We start from the raw sequence: 20,766 nt of genomic DNA, 5'->3' as shown, positions 1-20,766 counted from the left end.
CTAGAGGATGGAGGGCAGGGTTGGGGGAGCGCGGCGGGCGGCCCTGGGAGAGCCAGGGGGAGTGGCAAGGGGGGCGAGGCGCAGGGACACCCCGCTCAGGCCCGCGATGCTGCTCAGGCTGCGGGATTTCTCGTAACCTGGGTGGGGGGGGGGCGAAGGGCAGAAACACGGGGAGGAATCGAGGAGATAGGGGTGCAGGGGGAGGGTCCAACAGACAGAGGGACCCCAAGACAGAGAGAAGCAGGAGGGAAACAGAAGGGATATGAGATGGAAAAAGAGAAGACAGAGACAGGAAAAGGCAAGAGACAGGAAGAGATGGAGAGGGCGAGTCAGAGAGAGAAGGCAGGTGAGAGAGACGGTGAGGGAGACAGAGAGGATAAGAGATGGAGAGACAGACACCAAGACACAAAGTGACAGATGGCAAGAGACGGAGAGATGGACAGAGGCGGACCAAGGAGACGGAGAGAGAGAGAAGTGAACAAATTGGACAGTCAGTCGGCGTCAAGGAGAAAGGTTCAGACATGGGGAGGGGGGAGAGACTCAGGGTTAGGAGGCAGGGTGGCAGCCACCGAGCCTCCCCCACCCCACCCCCACCGCAGCCCCCCTCAACTCCCCTCCCCCCTGTTGGCCCCCTCGTCTGAGGCAAAACGGTGGGGGGCAGCGAGGCAGATGGTGGGCAGCACGGGCGTGGGGAGGGAGCGTGGGTGGAATGCCAGTGGGGGAGCAGCCGGTGGAGAGGCCTTGGGAGGGAATGGGTGGGGCTGCAGTGGGTAGGGGGCTAACCTAGATGTAGAGAAATGAAGACAGGCGGGTGGGGACGCTGTGAGGGGCTGAATGGAGCACAAGTTGGCAGTGCCTCCTCCCTGGGCGGGGCGGGGGTGGTGCAGGAGGGCAGCTCCTAGAGCAGTCTGATGAGGGCAAGACTCAGCTGAAGGCTGTAATGGGGTATCTTTAAAGGATCAAGAAGCCTTTAAACGAGAACCTTCTGATGGGAAGGTCCTGACAATGTCTTGATAGTCAAAGGGATCTAAGGCTTAGGGGCACATGTGGGGTTTCTTGAAAACTTAGGAATGTCTGAAGAGTTCTGCCACTGTCTGGGCTCTTCTAGGGCTTTGCTAGGCAGTACGAAGGGGTCTGTCTGGACGAGGGCATCTTGACTGTTGGAGAGAGGGCCTGGGGGAGGTTGGAAGCCCAGTATCTTGGGGACACCCCCTCCCAGCCATTCCCAATTGCTAACCTGGGGGGAAGGGGCAGGGGGGGACCGAGGGTCTCACGAGGTCTCAGGCGGTGACAAGAGCTGGGGACAGAAATACACAGAGTCACGGGGGGGCGGGTGGGCAGGGGGAACCCCCAACACAGCCTCACTGTTGGGGGGACGGAGAAAAGCTGAGATCTCTTCCTCCTCTCTGGTGTTTTCCGGGGGAGGGGAGCAGTGAAATGGGGGCGGCCAGAGACATCAAATATGGAAGGAGCTTCCGGGGTGGCTGAGGGGGAAGGGGAGGATGAAGGAAAGAGGAGGGGGAGGGCTGGGGAGGAGGGGGGAGTGCGGGTCAGGTGCGGGAATCAGGTGGTTGGTGAGGGGAGACGGAGAAGGGAGGGGTCATGGGGCGGGTGAGGGTCAGGTCAGGAGGAAGGATATTGGTTGGGGGGTAATAGTGGAGGGTGGGTCCTGGAGGAAGGTTAGTTAGGAAGGGAGGCGTGTGGAAGAGGGAGGGATCCAGGACCTTGGGGGAGGGAGTTCAGTCAGCCCCATCAGCTCCAGCCATAATTTGAGTTCAATGAATGGATTTTGGCATCCGAGGCAAGAGAAGCAGGGAACTCCCCCCACCGGCCCCCCCCAGTCCTCCCTCACCCACATTCCCGAATCCTCCCCCCTCCCCCTGCCCCTCAGTTCCATAGGGGCCCATCCAGACCTGGGAGTGGGGAACAAAGGGAGGTGGGTAACAGGACTGGGTGCAAGCAGGGCGAGGGGTGAGATGGGAGCGGGGAGGCAGGGGGTTGGTAATGAGATGAAAGTGGAGGATGATGGAGGTGGGGGGTGGGTTGCAACAAGGAGAGGTCCGGGGATAGAACAAGAAGAGCCAGACAGTCCCCTCTGGACTAGGACCCCAGAAGCCTGGGTTCTTGTCCCCCATCTGCTCTGTGGCTGGGGGTTGGCCATGGACCTCCCTGAACTTCTGTAAGACAAGGGGGTTTAGATGCGGCTGTCCTTGGAGGCTCCCTAAGTCCTGCCGTGGCATCTCCTTAGGCTGTGGGTAGGGATTCTTTAGGATGTATCTCTGTATTGCGAAGGGAGATTCCACAGGCATGTGTTGAATGAATAAGCGATAGATCAAATGCTTTCAGGTGGCCTCCCATCATTTTTAAGATCAAATCCAGCCTCTCACCATGGCCAAAAAAACCTTCCCCCCCAGACTCCTCCCCTCTCCCTTAGGCCACTCAGCTCCAGCCACACTTCCCTCCTAGCTGTTCCTTTAACAGACCAAGCTCATCCCACCTCGGCACCTCAGGCAGCACCTCAGGGCCTTTTCACTTGCTGTTTCTTCTGCCTGGCTGGAGCTTTTTCAGCTTTCAAATTTCATGTCACCTTCTCAGAAAGACTCTCACCCCTTCTCTGACCTGGCCAGAGTAATTATCCTTTTGTTTGTTTTCTGCTTCCTCCAATCATGGAGTGGCAGACATTCGCTGTAAAGGGCCAGATGGTCAAAATTTTCGGGGCTCTGTGGGCCATACCATCTCGGTCGAAACTATTCCAGTCTGCGGTTGTAGACAGTGGCTGTGTTCCAATAAAGCTTTATTTACAAAACAGCTGGTGGACACATTTGGCCCCTGGCTGTAGTATGTTGACCCAGGCTCTAGAGTAGCAACTCTGTGATGGTAGATTCTTGCTTTGTGCCCTGCTAAATCTCCAGTGCCTGGAATTCTACCCTCAATCATCAGTTGCTGCATGCATGCATGAATGAATGAAGTTAGGGGTTAGCTGGGGTTGTTGTGAGGATTACAGAATATATGTTGGATTCCTGGCACGTGGAAAGTGCTTCGTTATGTTTGCTGAATAATTCATCTACTGTCTCCTCACTCTATCTCCCTCACCTCCCCCACTGGCCAGTTCTGACCCTGCTCTCTTGACCCCTGGCCCCCCGACTCTGTCTCTTTCCTTCCTCTCCACCCTCATAGCCCTGACCCCGGCTCAGGCTTTGTCCTCTCCCCCTGGACCCTCATCCCAGCCTCCTCCCCAGCCTCCTGAACTGCAGTCTCCCCACTCAGGTGCGTCCTCACGAAGCCCCAGAGCAGACCCGCCTCTCCCCAGATCCTGGGACAAGGCTCCTCAGCCCAGCCCTGCTTCTCGGCCTCAGTTCTAGGTCTGTGTCTGCCTCTCCCCCAACCTGAGAGCTCGTGGAGGGCGGGGGTGCGGTTGGATTGCTCACTGCTGAGTCCCCTGGGCCTAGCGCTGCACCAGGAGCCTGTGTGTGCTTTGTCAGTGCTGGCCAATCCACAAGGGACTGCGTGAGTGGCTGAGTCTGTCCCACCCCAACCTGCGCCCAGAAGAATGTCCTGGGTGTGTACCCCATTTTCTTGGTTAAATAAACAAAAGCAAAACCAAGGGGGGAGGCAGGGAGAGAGATGTGGATGGGGCTGAGAATGGGGGTCAGTCGTAAGGGCGGGGAGGGAGGTCAGGCACATGGTGGGGAGGGGTGGGCTTAGTTCTAGGGGTTAGTGAGGGGCACCGCAGGTCCTGGGCAGGTGGGTGCGGGGCCAGTGTCAGGGCTGGGGGTTAATTGGATGGAGCTGTTCGGAGTGAGGGGACAGGAGTCTTGGTCAATGGGGGCTGCATGTTCTCAGATGGGTTAGTCAGGAGGGAGGGGGTTCAGAGGGTGGGGGCTACTTACCCTGGGGGGAGGGGGTTCGTCCACTAGGGGGATATCCAGGCTGCAGCGTTGGCGTTGAGGTCGGGCAAGAAGCTTGGGGGGCCTGGCTTACGCCAGTCTTGGGGGGGCAGTGGGGGAGCACCAGTGGCTGGGGGTGGGGGAAAAGGCCAGAGGGTCGGGGGGGGGACATGGAGATGGAATAAAGACAGGTGAAGGGTCAGTGGTGAGGAAATTTGGGGGAGGGCGTCTAAGAGGGAGGGAATTTGGGGCCAGGAGATGGGGGAAGGGAAGTCCAGCACCTCCTCCCTCATCTCCCTCTCTCCCCTCCCCTGGGGGAGGGGAGGAGAGGGAGGGTCCCAGGGGGCCAGTGGAGGGCACCTCACCTTTCCGGATGGAGCCATCAGGGGAAGGGGCATAGTCAGTGAGCAGGAAGCAGGCTCGGTCCCGGCTGTAGCGGCCCCGGCTCCCGGGGGTGATGGGGCTCTTGTCTTCTGGTGACATGGCGGGCTGGTCAATAGCTGGGCAGTCCTCGTGGGCAAGCGCAGCTGCTGCAGGGTCCCCGTTGGGGCGAGGATCTGTGTCCCGAGGGTCAGACAGAGACACAAAGGAGAGAGTGAGGTGTGGGAACTCATGGAGAGGGCAAGGTCAGCAAGGAGAGGTGATGGAGGTGCAGGTGGTTAGGGGGTGTGGCTGGTGGGTTTGGGGAGCGGGTCCTGGGTGGGGAGGGTGTTGAGTGTTGGGAAGGACAAAAGGGTAGGGAAAGGCGTTGAAGGCTAGGAAGTGGGGGTCAGGCGGGGTGTTGGGTTCTGAGAAGGGCAGGACTGAGGTAGGGTGTCGGGTGTTTGAAGGGACAGGGACGGGGGGGAAGAGGTGGTTGGGAAGTGCACTGGGTGCTGGGAAGGAGGCTGAGACAGAGTGGAGGGTGGGATGGTTGGTTGAAGTGGACCAAATAGGGCACAGCTGGGGTAGGGTGCATGGTTTCGGATAGGTTTGGAGGGATGGCTGGGAGGGATGCAGGGGGCTGGGAGGTGGTAGTTTAGGGAGGGGTGTCGGACGCTGGCAAGGGCACAGTGGGAGGCGTTGGGAAGGTGACAGATGAGGGAGGGGGGAGGTGGGGGTCCCCCAGGCTCTGACTTTAGCTATTTTTAATTGGTGTGAAACTGGGTCAGCGGCTGAGGGAGCAAGATGGGGGCCGGGCAGCCCAGCTCCCTTTCTTGACCTACTTACGGCATGGGGGTGGGGCCCCCCAGCCTCTCCCTTCCCTGGGACTGATGCCCCAATCACTGCCTCTGAGACACAGACTCCCCTGGGGGGGGAGAGATGAGCACAGGCTCAGTCAACTTTCCTCTCCCCTCACCTCCTTCATCAGACACTGCAACAGTGCCCTGTCCTCGGTCTCTGGCCCCTGATTCCCATGTGAGACTCTCTCCCTGTGCTCTGAACCGCCCCCCCATCTCTCTTTCTCTGAGTCCCTCTCACCATATGGCTGATCGCTCTGCCCCCCACCCCCCTGGTTCCCCTGAATACCTTGGCTGCAAGTCTGTCTCTCCCCAAAACTCTCCTTCACACGAAATCTCTGTTTCTCCATCACTATTTCCGTGCCTCTTCTCTGGCCTCAGCAATTGCTGTTCACTGTCCTCTCTTCCGTCTCTGTTGCTGACCACCCCATCTCTCCGGAGTCTCAGCAACTACCTCCTGCCCCCCTCACAACCTCCCCACCTCTGCCTGTGCCCCCCACCTCCACCCCTCGCGCCCCCTCCTCACCTGCCCGGTTGATCTCAATCACTTCCTCCTGAGCCAATGGGCAAGGCTCCCCAGGGGCAGGCAGAGGAGGCAGCCCCATGATCCCGAGCCCACCCGCTCCCCCCCTGAGCAGCCCGGGGTGCGTGTGGGGCCCTGGTGGGTAGGCCCCTGCCACAGTCACCCCCATGGAGGGCGGGGTGATGGGTGGTGGAGGGCTGATGCTGCCGCTGCTGTGGTGAGGATGGGGCGGGGGCGGTGGCGGTGGGTCGGGCTTGCAATAGTTGGGCGAGCCGGGCTGCGGAGGCCGGGGAATATGTTTATTCTTCTTCTTGGGCAGCTTCTGTTTGGCCATGGCCAGCGAATAGTACATGCCAAAGTTGTTGACAATGACGGGCACGGGCATGGCGATGGTGAGCACCCCAGCCAGGGCACACAGCGCCCCAACCAGCATCCCTGACCACGTCTTGGGGTACATGTCTCCGTAGCCCAGGGTTGTCATGGTGACCACGGCCCACCAGAAGCCGATGGGGATGTTCTTGAAGTAGGTGTGGTTGGAGCCCAGGATGTCATCGGGGTCAGCGCCAATGCGCTCAGCGTAGTAGATCATAGTGGCGAAGATGAGCACACCAAGCGCCAGGAAGATGATGAGTAGCAGGAACTCATTGGTGCTGGCACGGAGAGTGTGGCCCAGCACGCGCAGCCCCACGAAGTGCCGCGTGAGCTTGAAGATGCGCAGGATCCGGACAAAGCGGACGACCCGCAGGAAGCCCAGCACGTCTTTGGCGGCCTTGGAACTGAGGCCCGAGAGCCCCACCTCCAGATAGAAGGGCAGGATGGCCACACAGTCGATGATGTTGAGGCTGCTCTTGAGAAATTCCACCTTGTCTGGGCAGAAGGTGATGCGCATGAGAAACTCAAAGGTGAACCAGACGACACACACACCCTCCACGTAGGTCAGGAAGGGCTCCGTCTCCACCTCCACATTGGTGATGTTCTCCGGCGGAGCCCCAGGGATCGGGGAGGCCTGCGTCACTGTCTTGTTGCTGATGTGGATGAAACCCTCGTGGGTCTCCAGGCAGAAGGTGGTGATGGAGATGAGGATGAAGAAGAGGGAGGCGAAGGCCACGTACTGCGGGGCAGGACAGGAGAGAGAGAGCAAAAGGTGACCCAGGCATCTGGTCAATTAGCCATCTCCCTGAGACCCTCCCAGTGGCCCCTTTCCCAGACACAAACTCCAGGGAAACCCAGGTGTCCCAACCCCAGTGCCTCCATCACTTCTTGCATCCTGTTCTCTCTAAATCTTGCAAAAGGATCAGAGGCAGCTCTCCCCCAGCTCGGGAGAAGAGCTGGCCCCAGAAGCAGCAGCAGATGGGCCACTTCTTTCCTGGAAACAGCAATTTTTGCCTCCTTGCTCTGTCTCCTAGACCATCCCCCCCGCTCCTGTTCCCTGTGTCGTATCTCAGGGGTCCCTGGCAGGGTCCAAGCATTCTGCTGGGGGATGTGGGTAGGGAGACTAAGATCATACATCCTGTGTCTCAGAGGCTTTGGGGCTTAGCTTGGAGCTGAGGGAAGGCGAAGGGGAGAAGGTGGGTCGGAGGCAGAACCAGGAGGTGGTTAAGAGTAAGAAAGCCTGGGTTTGAATCCAGCTTTTTCCCTGCCTAATTGAGCAAGGAGATTAATCTTTCTGAACCTCAAATTTTTTACAGGATTATTGTAAGGATTACATTAGATGAGTATACAAAGGGCCTGACTCCAAAACTAGTGCTTGGTCTAGTGTTTGGAACTTAGTAAGGCTTGAGCCGTTATTAGGGTGTTGCGGCATCAGTTAAAGGGAGCCAAGGTTGAGGCCTCAGATAGGTGCCGGTGTTTAAGGACCTTGATGCTAATGACTGGGTCTCAGAAAAGGGAGAAGGCTGAGTGAGGCCCTCACCCAGAGAGAACAGCGCAGAGTTGGACCCACAGAGGGGAGGAGGGATGTTAGGTCCCTGAAGGAAGAAGGAGGTGAAGGGTCAAGACTGAAAAAAGGGAAGATGATAGGGGTGGGGTTTAAGGCTCTGGAAAGGAAGGGAATGTCAGGGGCTTGAACACAGGGCAAGGGGAGAGGGCAGGGCTAGGCCCAAGGAGAGGTGAAGGGGCTTGTCAGAGGTTCAGAGATATGGGGGCAGGGGTGCCTGGTTCATTACAAGATAGTCCTGAGCCCAATGGTGTGGGTTTTGATGAAGGCCTTGAGAAGAGACAGGGTCAAGCTCTTGGAGAAGGCCCCTAGAAATTGTAGTTGGCTTTATCAGATATGTAGAAGGGAGGTCGAAGGAGTGGGGTTAGTCCTTAGAGAAGGAAGGGGATGGGCTTTGAGGCAGAGGGGGCTTTAATCAGATGGGTAGAGGAGAGATGGCCTGGGGTGCAGAGAAGAGAGGAGAGCCAGGGTTGGCTCCCGGGCCAGCACTGTCCCTCTCAGCACTCCCTTTCCTCCACAGGATGGGGGGCAAGGTCCGGGCTTGGGAGACCTTGACTTTAATCTGAAGTGCAGAGCCGAGAGGCGAGCCAGCGTCCGCCTCAGAGATGACCCTAGATCTTGGGGTGGGCTAGGGCTCAACTCTGGCCCTCTGCCCCGCCCCCCTCTTCGTTTCTCCGCAGTGGTTTAAGAGGCCAGAGGCCTCCGCAGAGCGCATGCCTGGTGCTCCCCCGCCCCCCTCCGAGCCGGGCGCAGGGCGCAGGTTGCGGCACCGCAGTGGGGGCGGGCCGGATGGACCAGGGGGCGGGGCGCGCGGGGGGCAGCACCACGGACAGCTCCCCCACCGCACTGCGCAGCCGCAAGGCCTGAGAGCTGTCTTAACCCATTCCAGGCCGTTGCCGAGCAGGCAGTGCGCAGCCGCAGTGCCGCTTCACAGCGGGAGGCCACAGGCCAGAAGCTTGATTAACTCCTTCCCTCCCGGGACACAGAAAGAAAGGTGGGCACCCGTCGCAGTGCGCAGCTTAGAAGCTGGACAGCGTCAGGACCCCCTTGTCCAGAGATGCTTCAAAAGCAGAAGAGGTAGGAGGGCATGGAGTCCCTGTAAGAAGGAAAGAGGAGATTATGGGGAGAGGAGTGAGGGGGAGGTAGAGTCGGACCCTCCACTTTGCGTTGGCCTCAACTCTCAACTCTCAAACTCTCATTTGGCGGCTAGAAGATGCTTGGCACTACGTGGACACTCAAAACACATCTGTAAAGTAAATGAATGTTCCCCATAGCTGTCCCAGACCCCTAGTTTCACCTCAGAACACTTCAATGGGGTCACAAGAGGGAAGGGCTCCCCAGGCCATGGGGGGAGGGTGCCGCTCAGAGGCCTGAGGGGGCATATAGGGCCACGTCCTTTCAGCACCTCCTCTCCCCCACCTCCCCCCCACCCAACCCCAAATCTTGCCAACTCAGCGCTTCCCGGGGACCAAACTTTATGCGGTGCCTCCGGCCCCCCTCCCCCTCGCTCCCTCCCCCAGTGCGAATGCGGCACTGCGGGTCCTCCGTGTCCTTCCTGGCCGGCCCAGGACGCGGCACGGTGGGGGGAGGGTGCCGGACCGCCTCCTCCGAGTGTTTGGGTCCCCAGGAGGCTAGAAAGGGGCCTGGAGTCTCTCCTCTTTCCCTCCTCTCTCTAATTTCCCACCCCCACATCTTGAACTGTCCTCTCTCCTCCAACACAGGGAGGAAGTTAAGAGGAGGAAGAGGTTCAAATGAGAACCAGGGGGAAGGATAGCTATTTAGCCTGGGAAGTTACAGATGTTTGAGGAAAGTTTTTTTGGGGGGGAGACGAAGAGAGCTTTGGGGGAAATATGGAATTTTGAGAGAGATAAGACTGGAGAGAGGAGAAGGCTGGAGTGTGGGCTCTTTGGTTCACTTTGCGGGGGGCAGAGGGGGGTCTGAGAGGCCCAGTCCTGTGCTTTGGAATGGGTAGTGGGGGGGGCGTTAGGAAAGGGGAAGTGAGCAGGGCCTAGGGAGGGGCGTCAGGTGGGAAGATACCAAGGTAGATCAGAAAGACCTGGGAGCTATTTTGAGGAGGAAGTTTGGGGGCTGATAACTTGAGGAGGGTCCCAAGGATTGAGGTTAGGTAAAGTTCTGGAGCGGGAAGGAAAGTCATTTACCCACTAGGAAAGAGGCTGGGAGGCTGAGGGTGGGAGGAGGGCGTCCCAGAGATAGAGAGTGGGCTATGCAGTTTAAAGATGAAGGAAGAAGTTGGGAGAATCTGTGGATGAGAGAGAAGCTATTCTGGAGGGCATATGGGAAGTTCTGGAGAGGAAAAGCATATCATGGGGGCTCAGGACTCTTCTGGAGACATTGAGGAGGAGTGTGAAAGCCTTGGGGAAGTCTGGAGCTGTATGGGGAAATCCTCGGGAGGGGAGTTGGTGTGGAGGATGCAGGAAGGGATGTGAACACAGAGGGGGCAGCAGGGTCCCAGGAGAGAAGAAGCCCCAAGACTCTGTTGCAGTGAGGGGGAAGTATACTAGCCAGAGCAAGTGGTTTGGAGGTTCAGAGGAGTCCAGGGGACTCTGAGATTGGGGTGGGAACTATTCTGAGACTTTAAGGGCAGAATAAGCAAGGGGGGTTCAAAGGTAACCAGGAGACTCAAACTTGGAGATAGGGAGGGGATGTGGAGACGGGCAGAAGGAGAATCAGAGGTCCTGGGAGAGGCTTCAGGACTGAAGACTGGAAGCTAGAGAGCAGGCTTCAGAGGGTCTGCAGGGGGTGGAGACAGTATTCACAGGGCCTGGGACACTTTGAGGGTTAGAAAGAGATGTCTTCTGAGGATCTAAGGAGGTACAAGAAACTGAAGGCTGGACAAGGGTCTTCTGAGGGTCTGAGGGGTGGCCAAGAGAGGTGAGAAGAGGTTAAAAGGGGCTAAGAAGACTCAGGGTTGAGGAAATGTCTTCTGAGGGTCTCAGGAGGGGTCCAGGAAAGGCAGATGTGGGGTTGTTCAGGGGGTGTGTTTAAGAGATTCATGGTCAGAAAGGAAGTTTCTAAGGGCCTACGATGGCCTAGATAAGCTGGGTGGGGTTTAGAGAGGTCTGGAGTATTCTCAAGGTGGCAAAGAGATCTTCTGAGGATCTGGGGATGGCCGGGAGACGGGGGTGTGTTCAGAGTATGGGAGATTAAGAGGCTGGGAGGCCGAGAGACCAGGAAGGGCTGGGAAGGACCAGGGATTAAGGGCGAGGATGGGGCGTTTCTGAGGGTCTGGGAGCTCCAGGAGAGGGGAGGGGGATGGGGGCTCCGAGAGTACGCTCACCCTGGCGGCCCGCGACGAGTAGGGGTCCTCGAAGAGCGCCCACACGCGGGGCTGCCAGCGGCGCCACCACGTGCCGCCCGCGCCGCCCGCGCCCCCTGGCGGGCCCCCGGCGCCGCCGCCAGCGTCCTGGAAGCAGAGGCGCTTGAGCTCGCCGCCCGCGCCGTCCAGGCCGCCGCCGCCCGCGCCCGCCTCGTCGTCCAGGCCCGCGTCATGGGCGCCCGCAGCGTTGGCAGCGTTGGCGGCGCCCGAGGGGTCGGGTGCCTCGAAGGAGTCGAGCGCTTCCTCGGCGTCCCGGTGCTGCCGGTAGGTCATCCAGCAGCAGGCCTCCACGTCGGTCTCGTCGATGCCCCAAAAGCCGAGCTCCTCCTCGAAGAGCGGCCCGCACACGTCGGCCGGGCAATGCAGCTTGCCAGTGCGGTAGTAGTTGAGCACGTAGGCGAAGACACCCGGATGCCGGTCAAAGAAGAACTCATCGGCGCCCGGGTCGTAGTCGAAGCGCGCCGCCGCCTCGGGCTCCGTCAAGCCGGCCAGCCGCGTCCCCGGCAGGGTGCGCAGCGTCGAGCGGTACGTCTCATGGCGCACGCCGCCCACGTTGATCACGATCTTGCCACTGTCGCCACCGCCGCCGCCGTGCCGCCCCATGGCCGCCGCCGGCAGCCCGGGGCATGGCTCGGCGCGCCGGCCCCCGGGCCCGCGGGGTGCCGGGGGGCCCGCCGGGGACGCGGCGGGGCCGGGCTGCGCAGGCTGCTGCTGCTGCTGCAGCGGCGGCGGTGGCGGTGGCGGTGGCGGCGGGGGCAGCGGCAGCGGGGACTCGGACGGCTGCGGCGGCGACACCGGCTGCTGTTTGCTGGACCCCTGGCGCCCGCGGAAGGATGAGACGCAGACTGAGCTCAGCATTGGATGGGGGGCGGAGAGGGAGGGGCGGGGTATCAGGGGGCGGGGCCGCAGGGGAGAGAGATGTGATTGGGTGATAGGAGGTGATGGAGGGAGGGGGCGAGACCGCAGGGAGGGAGAAACTGAATTGATTGGCCTGGGAAGAGGTGGGGGGCGGGGCTAAAGCTGAGAGAAGGGCCCGGACTCCAACTCCGCCTAGCTGGTCGGGGCGGGGCCGCAGATGGAACACACCGATTGGGTCTTTCTGGGATAAGGGGCGGGGCCGAGCGAGGTGTTAAGGCGGGATGGGAGGCTAAAGTTGCCTGGTTTGGCAGCACTGGGAGAACAGAGGAGGCGGGGCTAAATATAAGAAAGAGATCTGATAGAACTAAGAAAAGGAGCGGGTCGGGCAGAGGAAGGGGACAGGTCCGAGCTATTTAAAGGGGCCTGACTGTCCGTGACTGGCGGAGTCAGGGGCAGGGCCACAGTCGGGGCGGCCGTCTGGATTGCATAGAGACGGACCTAAAGAGCCGGCAAGCAATACCCGGTGAAGTGGGGCAGATGGAGACTGCCGGGTTGAGCTCCTAACATTGATGGGACGGGGCAGAGCGGATCTTAAGAAGAGGCAGCGCCACAGAAATTAGAAACAGTCCTAATTGGACTGGGAGAGTGAGGGGGCGGGACTGAGTGAGGGGCGGGAACTGGAAATGGAGAGTGGCACTAGACTGGACAGAAAGGGGACACGGCAAGGGGAACAGGGACTGAGACCCAGTGAGAAGGGGCGGAAATGGGCGAGGCCTGAAAACCTGAGAGCTTCTGGCTAGGACTAAGGGAGGCGAGGAAAAGAAGGGGATGGGTCGGAGCTGCAAACGCGGCCCGTTTAGCCGTGGCTGGGCCGGGAGAATGTCAGGAAGGATTCGGAGGGACTGCGGGAGGTGGGTGGGATCCACGAATGGTAAAATAAGTCTTGAATGGGCTGTGGAAAGGCAAGACTAAGGGAGGAGCGGCGCTTTAAGGGATTTGAAAGCAACCAGGCTAGGTGGGGGCGGGGCAGGGCTAAGAGTGTAGAGAATGGCTAAGGAAAAGGTGAGACCTGCAGAGTACAAAGCTACCGGGATGGACGGAGCGGTGGGACCTAGAACGGGAAGTCTTGGGGGCCAGAGAACCTGGGAGATAGTTCTAAGGGTCAGTAGGGCCTTAGAAGGGGGAACGAGGTGAGGGAAAGTGGGCGAGGTCTAGATAACGGCGGACTGCAGCCAGCAGAACCAAGGGATGGATGAGAACTGGTAAGGAGAGTCTTAAGAGAGGCGGAGGGGAGAAACCAAAAGGCCGGGAAACAAAGTCTAGGCTGAGGCAATAGGCGGGGCCAATAGGAAATTGGGCGGGATTAGGTTTCAGAGAGTCCTGGTGGGAGGGCAGAAAGTTGGGGCGGGGCCAATGGTGGGCGGGGCCAGAACTAGGCGGACGGCCCCGGAGCCTGTCAGGCCCCGCCCCCTGGGCTGGACTGGACCCCGGGTGGTAGAGCGCAGGCGCGGGGGCTGGGGCGGGGCCAGCGGCTGCGGCTGGGGCTGCGGCGGCAGGAGGCTGTGCCTGTGGGAGGGAAGTGGGTGGGTCAGGGGCTGCGGGCGTCCCAGGTCTGCACTGCTCCCAGCCCGCCTCCTCCCTCTGCAGGTACGGCGGCTGGTTGGTATCGCCTCCCTCTCCACCCCGACTCCCGCTTCTGTGTCTCTTAGTGTCTCTTTTTCTCCCCTTTTCTGAATATTTGTCCCCCCGTCTCTGCCCTTACTCCTCTGAGGCTCTGGCCCCTCCTTACTCTGCGCTCCCTCTGGTTCTCTGTCCCATTGTTCTCTGTATCTGTCCCCCTCCTTCTGAGTCTTGCCCCTCTTCTCTCTAAGCCTCAGTCTCCTCTCCCCTGACTGTGTCTCGATCTCCCCACCCCCAGTCTCATCTTGACCTCTGGACCTTTTTCTCGGATTTGCCTCTCTCTGGGTCTCTGTTCCCTCCAGTCTCTGTCCCTCCTCTTTGTGTCTCTGTCCTCCACTCCCCCCCCCACCCCGCCATGCCAGGGCATCCCAGGCTCCCTCCTCTCTCTGGTCTCTGCCCATCCATCTGGGTCTCCGTCCCCCTAGCTCTTGTTCTTTTACTACCTCCTTCCCCGTGTCTTTTTCCCCTCCTCCGTCTCTTTTCCCCCTCTGTCACTGCTTTTTCTCTTTCTGTCCTTTTTCTTTCTTTCCCTTCCCTGGGCCTCTATCCCCCACCCCCACCCCGTGCCTCTTTCACCCCTTTCTGAATCCCTGTCCCCCTTTTTCTGGGTCTCTGTCCCCACTTCTTTGGGGCTCTGTCCTGCTGTCCTTCAGTCTCTGTCCCTCCCTCTGGATTTCTGTCCCTTTCTCTCAGGCTCTCACCGCATCACCGTCTCTAATCCTCAACCTGGCCAGGACTCGAGGCTGCGTCACTGCAGAGAGTTGCAGAAGTGGGGCCCGTCCTGCGGACCAGGGAGGTAGTTTACCTCAACTCCCCCCACTGCCCCCTGATCCACTGTTCTCAGGCAGTCCTCAAGCCCCCGTGGGACCCAGGAGGGTAGAGAAAAGACATCGGGGCTTCCTACTCTGCTCTGCCCCGGATTCTGGTGTATCCCCAGGCAGAAGCAGTGAATCCTGAGGTGAGGGAATGGTCTTGGGTTGAGTGAGGCTTCTAGGCAGGTGGGGCGTGGGGGTGGATGCTGGGGCCGGCGTTGGGTAGGCACTAGGAGCTGGGAGTAAGGGCTAGGGTAAGGACCTAAGTCAGCCATCCTCCCTTATACCCTCCCCCCACCCTACCCAACTCTACTTTTCTCTTCAGCCTTTGATAGCAGCCAGGCAGGTGCGGGCTGGGGCAGAGGGAAGTGGGGAAGGCAGGGATGGGGTGGGGGGAGCGAGGAGGCTGGAAGAGGGGAGAATAGGGAATGAGACTCGGGATTAAAGACCGTGGGATTGGGGGAAGAGGCTCGGTCAAGGATGATCCAGACTCCATCAGGCCCTGGGAAATTTGGGTGCCGTCACTCCCACATGGCCCTCTCCAGGCCCCACCAGGGTATGCGGGGATTTGTGAGCCTGAATTCTCCACCCATAGGGGAGGCTTCTGGAGGCATAATGAGGGCTTGGGTTATGGGACACCCAGCTCGGCAAACAGGCCAGAGGGACGTGGACTCGATTTTTAGCGACGGACACCAGGGGAGGGGAGGCCAATGTCTGTTCGCGTCTTCAGACCCTTTCCCCATCCCTCCTCCTTCCCAGTCTATCCCTTCTCAGGCCTTCAAGGCACAAAATTCCTGAAAGCCCCAGACTCTCACCTCAGTCATCCTTGGCGCCGCCTCCTAACTCTCCCTCCCCCATTCCCCAAAGCCCTGGAATTGGGGAAGGGTCTTCCCCTTCCTGACTTCCAAGACCCCTTCCTTGTTCCTCCGCGCCCATTCCTATCAGTTCTAAATCCAGGAAAGACGATCTTCCAGGCACTAAAGCTGAAAAGGTGGGGACTCTGCCTACGATCCTTGGTCCCCCGAGACCCTCCAATTACCTCTCCGCTGTAACCTTTGAGTCCTCCTCTCCCGAGTCCCCCGCCTCCAAAACTGGGATTTGGGCTGTCTTACCGCCCCCGGACCCTGTGCCTTCTCCCCCTCCCCCGTACTCACCCCAAGTCGAGGCGGGGCGGGGATGGGGGAATCCGGGATTAGCGATGGGGGGAGGGGTGACCCAGCCCTGCAGCTCTGGGCAGCGAGAGGCTGCGGAGGAGGGTAGTGACATCATCGCCGGAGGAGGGGCAGCCCAGCTCCCCCCAACCCGGGGAATCCCAAGGGTAGAGAAGAACAGGAGATTAAGTGTGCGGGAATGGTATCTCCTCCCCTTAGAACAAGGGTTGGAAAATCCTTTACGATTTCAGCCACCCCCCACTGCCACCTGTCGCTGCCGTCGCGACCTGTTGCCTCCCACGCGTGTTGTGGCTGCGCCCGCCCCCGTTAGGACGTGAACACCGCCTAGACTACAACGTCCGTGATGCTCCGCGGCGTCGAGTGCATTTGAGGAGAGGCAGTGTAGGCGAGAGGCTTCATGGGCTTCGTAGTATAGGACCCTCGCACCAGTGTGCGCCTTGGAGAGGAATGATACCTTTCTCCTTCCTTTCTTTCTCAACTCCAGAGAGCCGGACACTAACTTTTTTCTGAAAAAAATCACGCGCTTAAAAAAAAAAGGGGGGCTTCCCTGGTGGCGCAGTGGTTGAGAGTCCGCCTGCCGATGCAGGGGACACGGGTTCGTGCCCCGGTCAGGGAAGATCCCACATGCCGCGGAGCGGCTGGGTCCGTGAGCCATGGCGGCTGAGCCTGCGCGTCCGGAGCCTGTGCTCCGCAACGGGAGAGGCCACAACAGTGAGAGGCCCGCGTACCGCAAAAAAAAAAAAAAAAAAAGGAAGAGACCCAGGTAAGTTTAATAGAGATAGATTTTTACTGAGTATCGGGGGATGCGCATGCGCATAACCAGGGCCTCAACCGGAGAACTGCGCCTGCGCAAGCCCACGCTTTCACTGTCCTGCTCCACGAGCTCGAGCGCGCCCAAGCCCCACTCGCGCCCCGCTTTTCCTGTCGCCACGGTCGAAGACGGCCACGTAGCTGCCCAAGAAGACATCGCCCCGCAGAGGGGCCCTGCGGGCGGAGGCATGTCCAGAGCCTGGAAGCCAGACAAGCAGAGACGGACGCCACCCCGAGGAATCTACAGGGCGACAAGACGGATCACAGGTGTCGTGTCACGCCCACCGGTGTTCCTTCTTCCTACGAGCCAGAGCTTCGCCCCGCCCACTACCGTGGGCACTACAAATGTTTATGTGGTTCCTGCTTGGCCCTAGTGATGTCTCACTCCCAGCCCCACCCTCTCAACCCGTCACTGACGGGTCATTGTGACTGCCACCTACCTGGATGAGTCCTGGGCCGTGAGGTTAAACCAGACCCCGCCAAGGAGGAAGGAGACTGGAGGGAGCGTTGGGATTTTCGAGCACTGGATGAGGTACTGAGGGAAAAGAGGAGCAAGTAGAGACGAGGGAGTCGTTCTTTGCTCAAATTCTTTCCATGACTCCAAGTGCAACAGGGAAATGTCCGTTTTGAGCAGCTAGGTATTCAGGACCTTGTGTGGTCAGGCTCTACTGTCTTCTGTAGCCTTATTGGCTTTTCCCTCACTCCTATATAGTTGTTGCCACTTCCCCTAGGCTCCCATTTGATCAAAACCTCTTTTCCTCTAATTGAAAATCAAAAACTGGTGGCCCACGGGCCATACTGGGCCTATATGTGTATGTAATTAGTCTTATACTAATTATAAGTTTACTCACTCTCATCCTGTCCTGTCCCCGGAGTCACTTAGAGTAGACACTTGGGAGGTGTCCTCGCTTCCCCTCACTAACCCCTGGCCTGTCACTCACAAGGTCCAGTGTTTTCAGCCCGTGCATACCTCTTAGCCATGCGATTCCCACCCGCAGGCCAGAGCATCCTGCCCAATGTCCACCATTAAATCCCTATTAGCCTCCCCAGCGCACACCCACCAGACACCAGGTCCTCACCTCCCCCATTAGCAGGGGGACTCCCCCAGTGGCTGCCTGCAGGGCCCGGATCTCCTCAGTGGGTCCCGTGATGAGAGACGTGCCTGTGTCCAGAATGGCAGCACAGCCCCGGGCACAAAGAGTAAGCCCTGTGCCAACCTCCACACTGTGAAGCAGAAGGAGGCAGTCATTAGAGCCAGCATCCTAGGAGGCCAGACCCCCAGCCCCCTCCTCCAGCAGAGCCAGGAGTCCCGGCCCACAATCCCTCCTCCATCAGACCTAGGAGTCTGGGTCCTCGGTTCCCTTCACACCAGGACACTGGATTTTAGGCTCTAGCCCACTCCTCCCAGACCTAGGAGGCCAGGTTCCTCACCGCTCCATGTGGATCTGCCAGTAGGCAGGGATCGTGACTAACACAAAGGTGAGGGGTGGGATGTAGTGTGCTGGGTCCGAGCCACCCAGGACCAGCTCTCCACCATCAGCTGCCTCAGGGTCCCTGCAGAGGCAGACAGCTGTAGGTGTCGTGGGCATTTCTCCTGCCAGCCGCAGGAGTGGCCAAGGGAGGGACTTCTGCCAATGGGGTGGTGTCTGGGTTCTAGGTGGGATAGTGGGATGCAGGCAGAGCCTTGATGTTGGGACTGGAAGCAAGGCAAGAAGTGAAGAGAAATGGGGCTTTTCTTGGTGGAGGTTAGGATTTTAGGGTCTTGGGAGCTTCCTGAAGTGGGCATAGGACTTCTTGATTTGACTGTAGAAGGTAGAACTTTTGGGGGGAGTGGAACATTGAGGTTTCTGAATTGGCCTTGGTAGGCGTGATTGTGAGGAATCAGTCTCCCCGAGTGGATGACGAGACTTTCTGAACTGCATGTCTAGAACTTCCGGGGAATTACACTTCCTCAGTTGGCTGAAAGTGATAGGAAGGCGGGGGGTGGGGGCGGCACTTCCTGGAAGTGTGGAAGGTCAGGATCTACTAAGAGGTGTGGGGGGGGGATTCCCTGGCTGTCCAGTGGTTAGGACTCCGCCCTTCCACTGCAGGGGGCAAAAGTTGCAGCCAAAAAAAAAAAAAAGAGGTGGGTGGGACTTCCTGGGTTGGACGTCCTGATAACTGAAGGGGCACAGAATTTCCTGCCTGGAGACTGCCTGGATAACAGCTTGGGCTTTCTAAACATAAGTTTTAAGCTTCCTAAAAGGTAAATGTAACTTCTTAGATTAAAATGGGCAATTCCTGACTTCTGACATGTGTTCTCCAATGGAATTGGGATTTCTTTACGGTGAAGATGGGGTTCTTAAATTCAGTATTTGATGGGGCAGGGCATGGAATTTCCTGGTTTGAGTTTGAAACATGGAACGTTTTAAGTGATGGTGAGTTTCTTTAGTGGGTCTTAAGGGGTTGCTTAGTGAGTGGAACTTATGAATAGGGTTCATGTGTTTCTTATATTGGGGCGGTGACTTCCTGAAGGAGGGCAGAACTTCCTTCTTGGGGCTAGGACTCAGAGGAAGGTAGACCCTCCGCCATTCCCTGTTGAGGTAGAAGAAGGAGACAGGCTTATCCAGAAGCCCCTGGTCCACCAGTCTATCCAGCGGGGGCCGAACTCCTCCCACAGCCAGAGCGGGAAAACCGAGGCCCAATATCCCATCGAAGTGGGCAAATGTGAAGACCAGGCTGGGCTCCCACAGGGCCTCCCCAAAAATCACCGATGCACCTGTGAGTCCCCCAATCTGGGGTAGATTCAAATGGAGTAAGTTACTTCCGGGAGGACATTACCTACATGTCTCTGAAGTCTCCCAAACCAAGGCATGAATCCCAGGTCTGGGGACATCTGTAAACGACTCCAACTGCCTAGGAAGCTTTGCCTCGTAACTTGAGAAGGCCCACCCCTGTCTGGGAAGCCCCGCCCTCGTCCCCAGGAAGCCCTGCCTCGCAATTCAAAAGCCCCATCCGTTTACCCTGGAGGCCCCGCCTCTTCAAGCCCCTCCCTAAACCAGATAATCTTAGAGGTGGGCTTCTCCCAGGCTCAAGCCTTCCCGGGGCCAAGGTCACGCACAGTCAGCTTGTCCTCACTCAGGATGCCTTCTAGGCGGCCAGTTCAGTATTGAATGGCAAACTTGGTCCCATTGGGCCGGAAGGAGCTGGAGGCTTTGGGGTTGAAGCGGTGGTGGAGACATCTCTGGGGACCCGTGTGGACCCAGGCGTCCTGCGGCTCCGTTTTCTTTCCCCGAGATTGCGCCCTGTTCACTGCCTACTTCCAGGTTTGAGAGGTGACTAAGACACGGAGTTTCTTGGTGGGTGATGTGGGAGTGATGGGTGGTATTTTGGGAGGAATGTGCCAAATACTTTGGTAGGGTCGCCGGAAGTATTGGCGTGCCTCACTCCCGACTTCGGTGCTGGTGGAGAGTCTCCTGTGCCCCTCCCTTACCCATTCTTTACTTATAACTTTCACTTCATTTTTTCTCATTAACCACAAGAGTTTTCTGGGGCAAACAAATGTATGGGCGGGACGTTTGTGAAAGGTCTGGGGGAAGGAAGAGAGGGTCAGACTAGACGTCTTCTGCCCCATATTAAGTGGGACTGCCAAAGTGTCAGGACCCCTGATTCCTATTGTTTTATTTGGAAAATACTGAAACACACAAAAAGTCCATAGCCCTACCACCATTGAAAAAGCATAAAAATAATTTGCAGTGTCTCTCTGTCTGCCCCCTTTTCCATAATTAAGTTTCTCAAATATTTAGGAGCACCCAAAAACCCAGTTTAAAAGTGCCCTAGATTTCTGGGTACCACCCTCAGAGATTCTGATTCCAGAGGCCTGAGACAGAGCCCAAGAATCTGCCGGGAAAGCAATTCATTTACATGATTACAACTGTGTTAATGTTATTTCCATTTACGAGGACTGGGTAGACCTAGAGAAAAGCAAACTTGGGAGAGTGTACTAGTTAGTTAATGCTGTGTAAAAATCACCCCCAAACTGAGTGATTTAAGGCAGAAATAATCATTTATTATTATTTGGGGGGTGCTTTCTACGTTAAAAATTTGAAAGTAGTTTGACCATGCAGTTCTGGCTCGTAGGTTTGCAGACAGATGTCAGCTGAGGCTGCCGTCATCTGAAGGCTTCAGTAAGGCCAGAAGGTCCGCTATCAAAATGGTTGGGGCCCCACCTCTTGAACTTGGGTTTCCTTTAGGATGTTGTAGCAGGAAAGTCCCTTAGGTAGATGCTGGAGGAAAGTGATCTTCAGGGCGAAGTTGCAAAGAGGGAGGGCCTAGGACCCGCAAGTTTCAGGAAGCATCCTCAGCAGCACCGCGGGGGAGTGTGGGCATTCAGTGAAGAGGAATCCTAAAGGAACAAAGGCTTAAGCATTGTACAAAGAATGATGCAAGAGAGAGAAGGAAACATTGCAAGAGGGAACGTTTTGAATAGGGAGAGGAGAAGGGATTCCGTGCCTATGTGGAGGGGTTGGCCTCTTACAGATTGTCCAAACAT

The 20,766-nt window shown here is 58.1% G+C and overlaps 2 protein-coding genes across 4 annotated transcripts; both read right to left on the bottom strand.

Annotated features, from left to right (window-relative positions):
• Nucleotides 1–11,761, bottom strand: KCNC3 (potassium voltage-gated channel subfamily C member 3). 3 transcript variants are annotated; one of them, XM_060132521.1, is made up of 5 exons: nt 10,865–11,761; nt 5,634–6,741; nt 5,089–5,091; nt 4,253–4,444; nt 1–137 (listed from the first exon to the last, which is right to left on the bottom strand). In XM_060132521.1, exons 1-5 carry the CDS (start codon nt 11,759–11,761, stop codon nt 1–3), a joined length of 2,337 nt encoding a protein of 778 aa, XP_059988504.1. The 3 variants fall into 3 exon arrangements, with proteins under 3 accessions (XP_059988504.1, XP_059988502.1, XP_059988503.1); XM_060132519.1 differs by lacking the exon at nt 5,089–5,091; XM_060132520.1 differs by lacking the exons at nt 1–137; nt 5,089–5,091 and adding an exon at nt 3,891–4,017.
• Nucleotides 11,762–13,217: 1,456 nt separating this feature from the next.
• On the bottom strand, nt 13,218–20,766 carry NAPSA (napsin A aspartic peptidase). The gene is given in 9 exon segments (XM_060132056.1): nt 13,218–13,327; nt 16,246–16,404; nt 16,407–16,476; nt 16,672–16,770; nt 17,315–17,459; nt 17,667–17,789; nt 18,804–19,009; nt 19,336–19,458; nt 20,752–20,766. Coding segments are annotated over 9 exon segments (1,050 nt in total).

The sequence above is a fragment of the Lagenorhynchus albirostris genome, chromosome 19 (assembly GCF_949774975.1).
Source record: "Lagenorhynchus albirostris chromosome 19, mLagAlb1.1, whole genome shotgun sequence".
In the NCBI taxonomy this organism is placed as follows: domain Eukaryota; kingdom Metazoa; phylum Chordata; class Mammalia; order Artiodactyla; family Delphinidae; genus Lagenorhynchus; species Lagenorhynchus albirostris.
The sequence above is the reverse complement of the archived record's forward strand: the minus strand, read 5'-3'. Positions and strand labels throughout refer to the sequence as shown.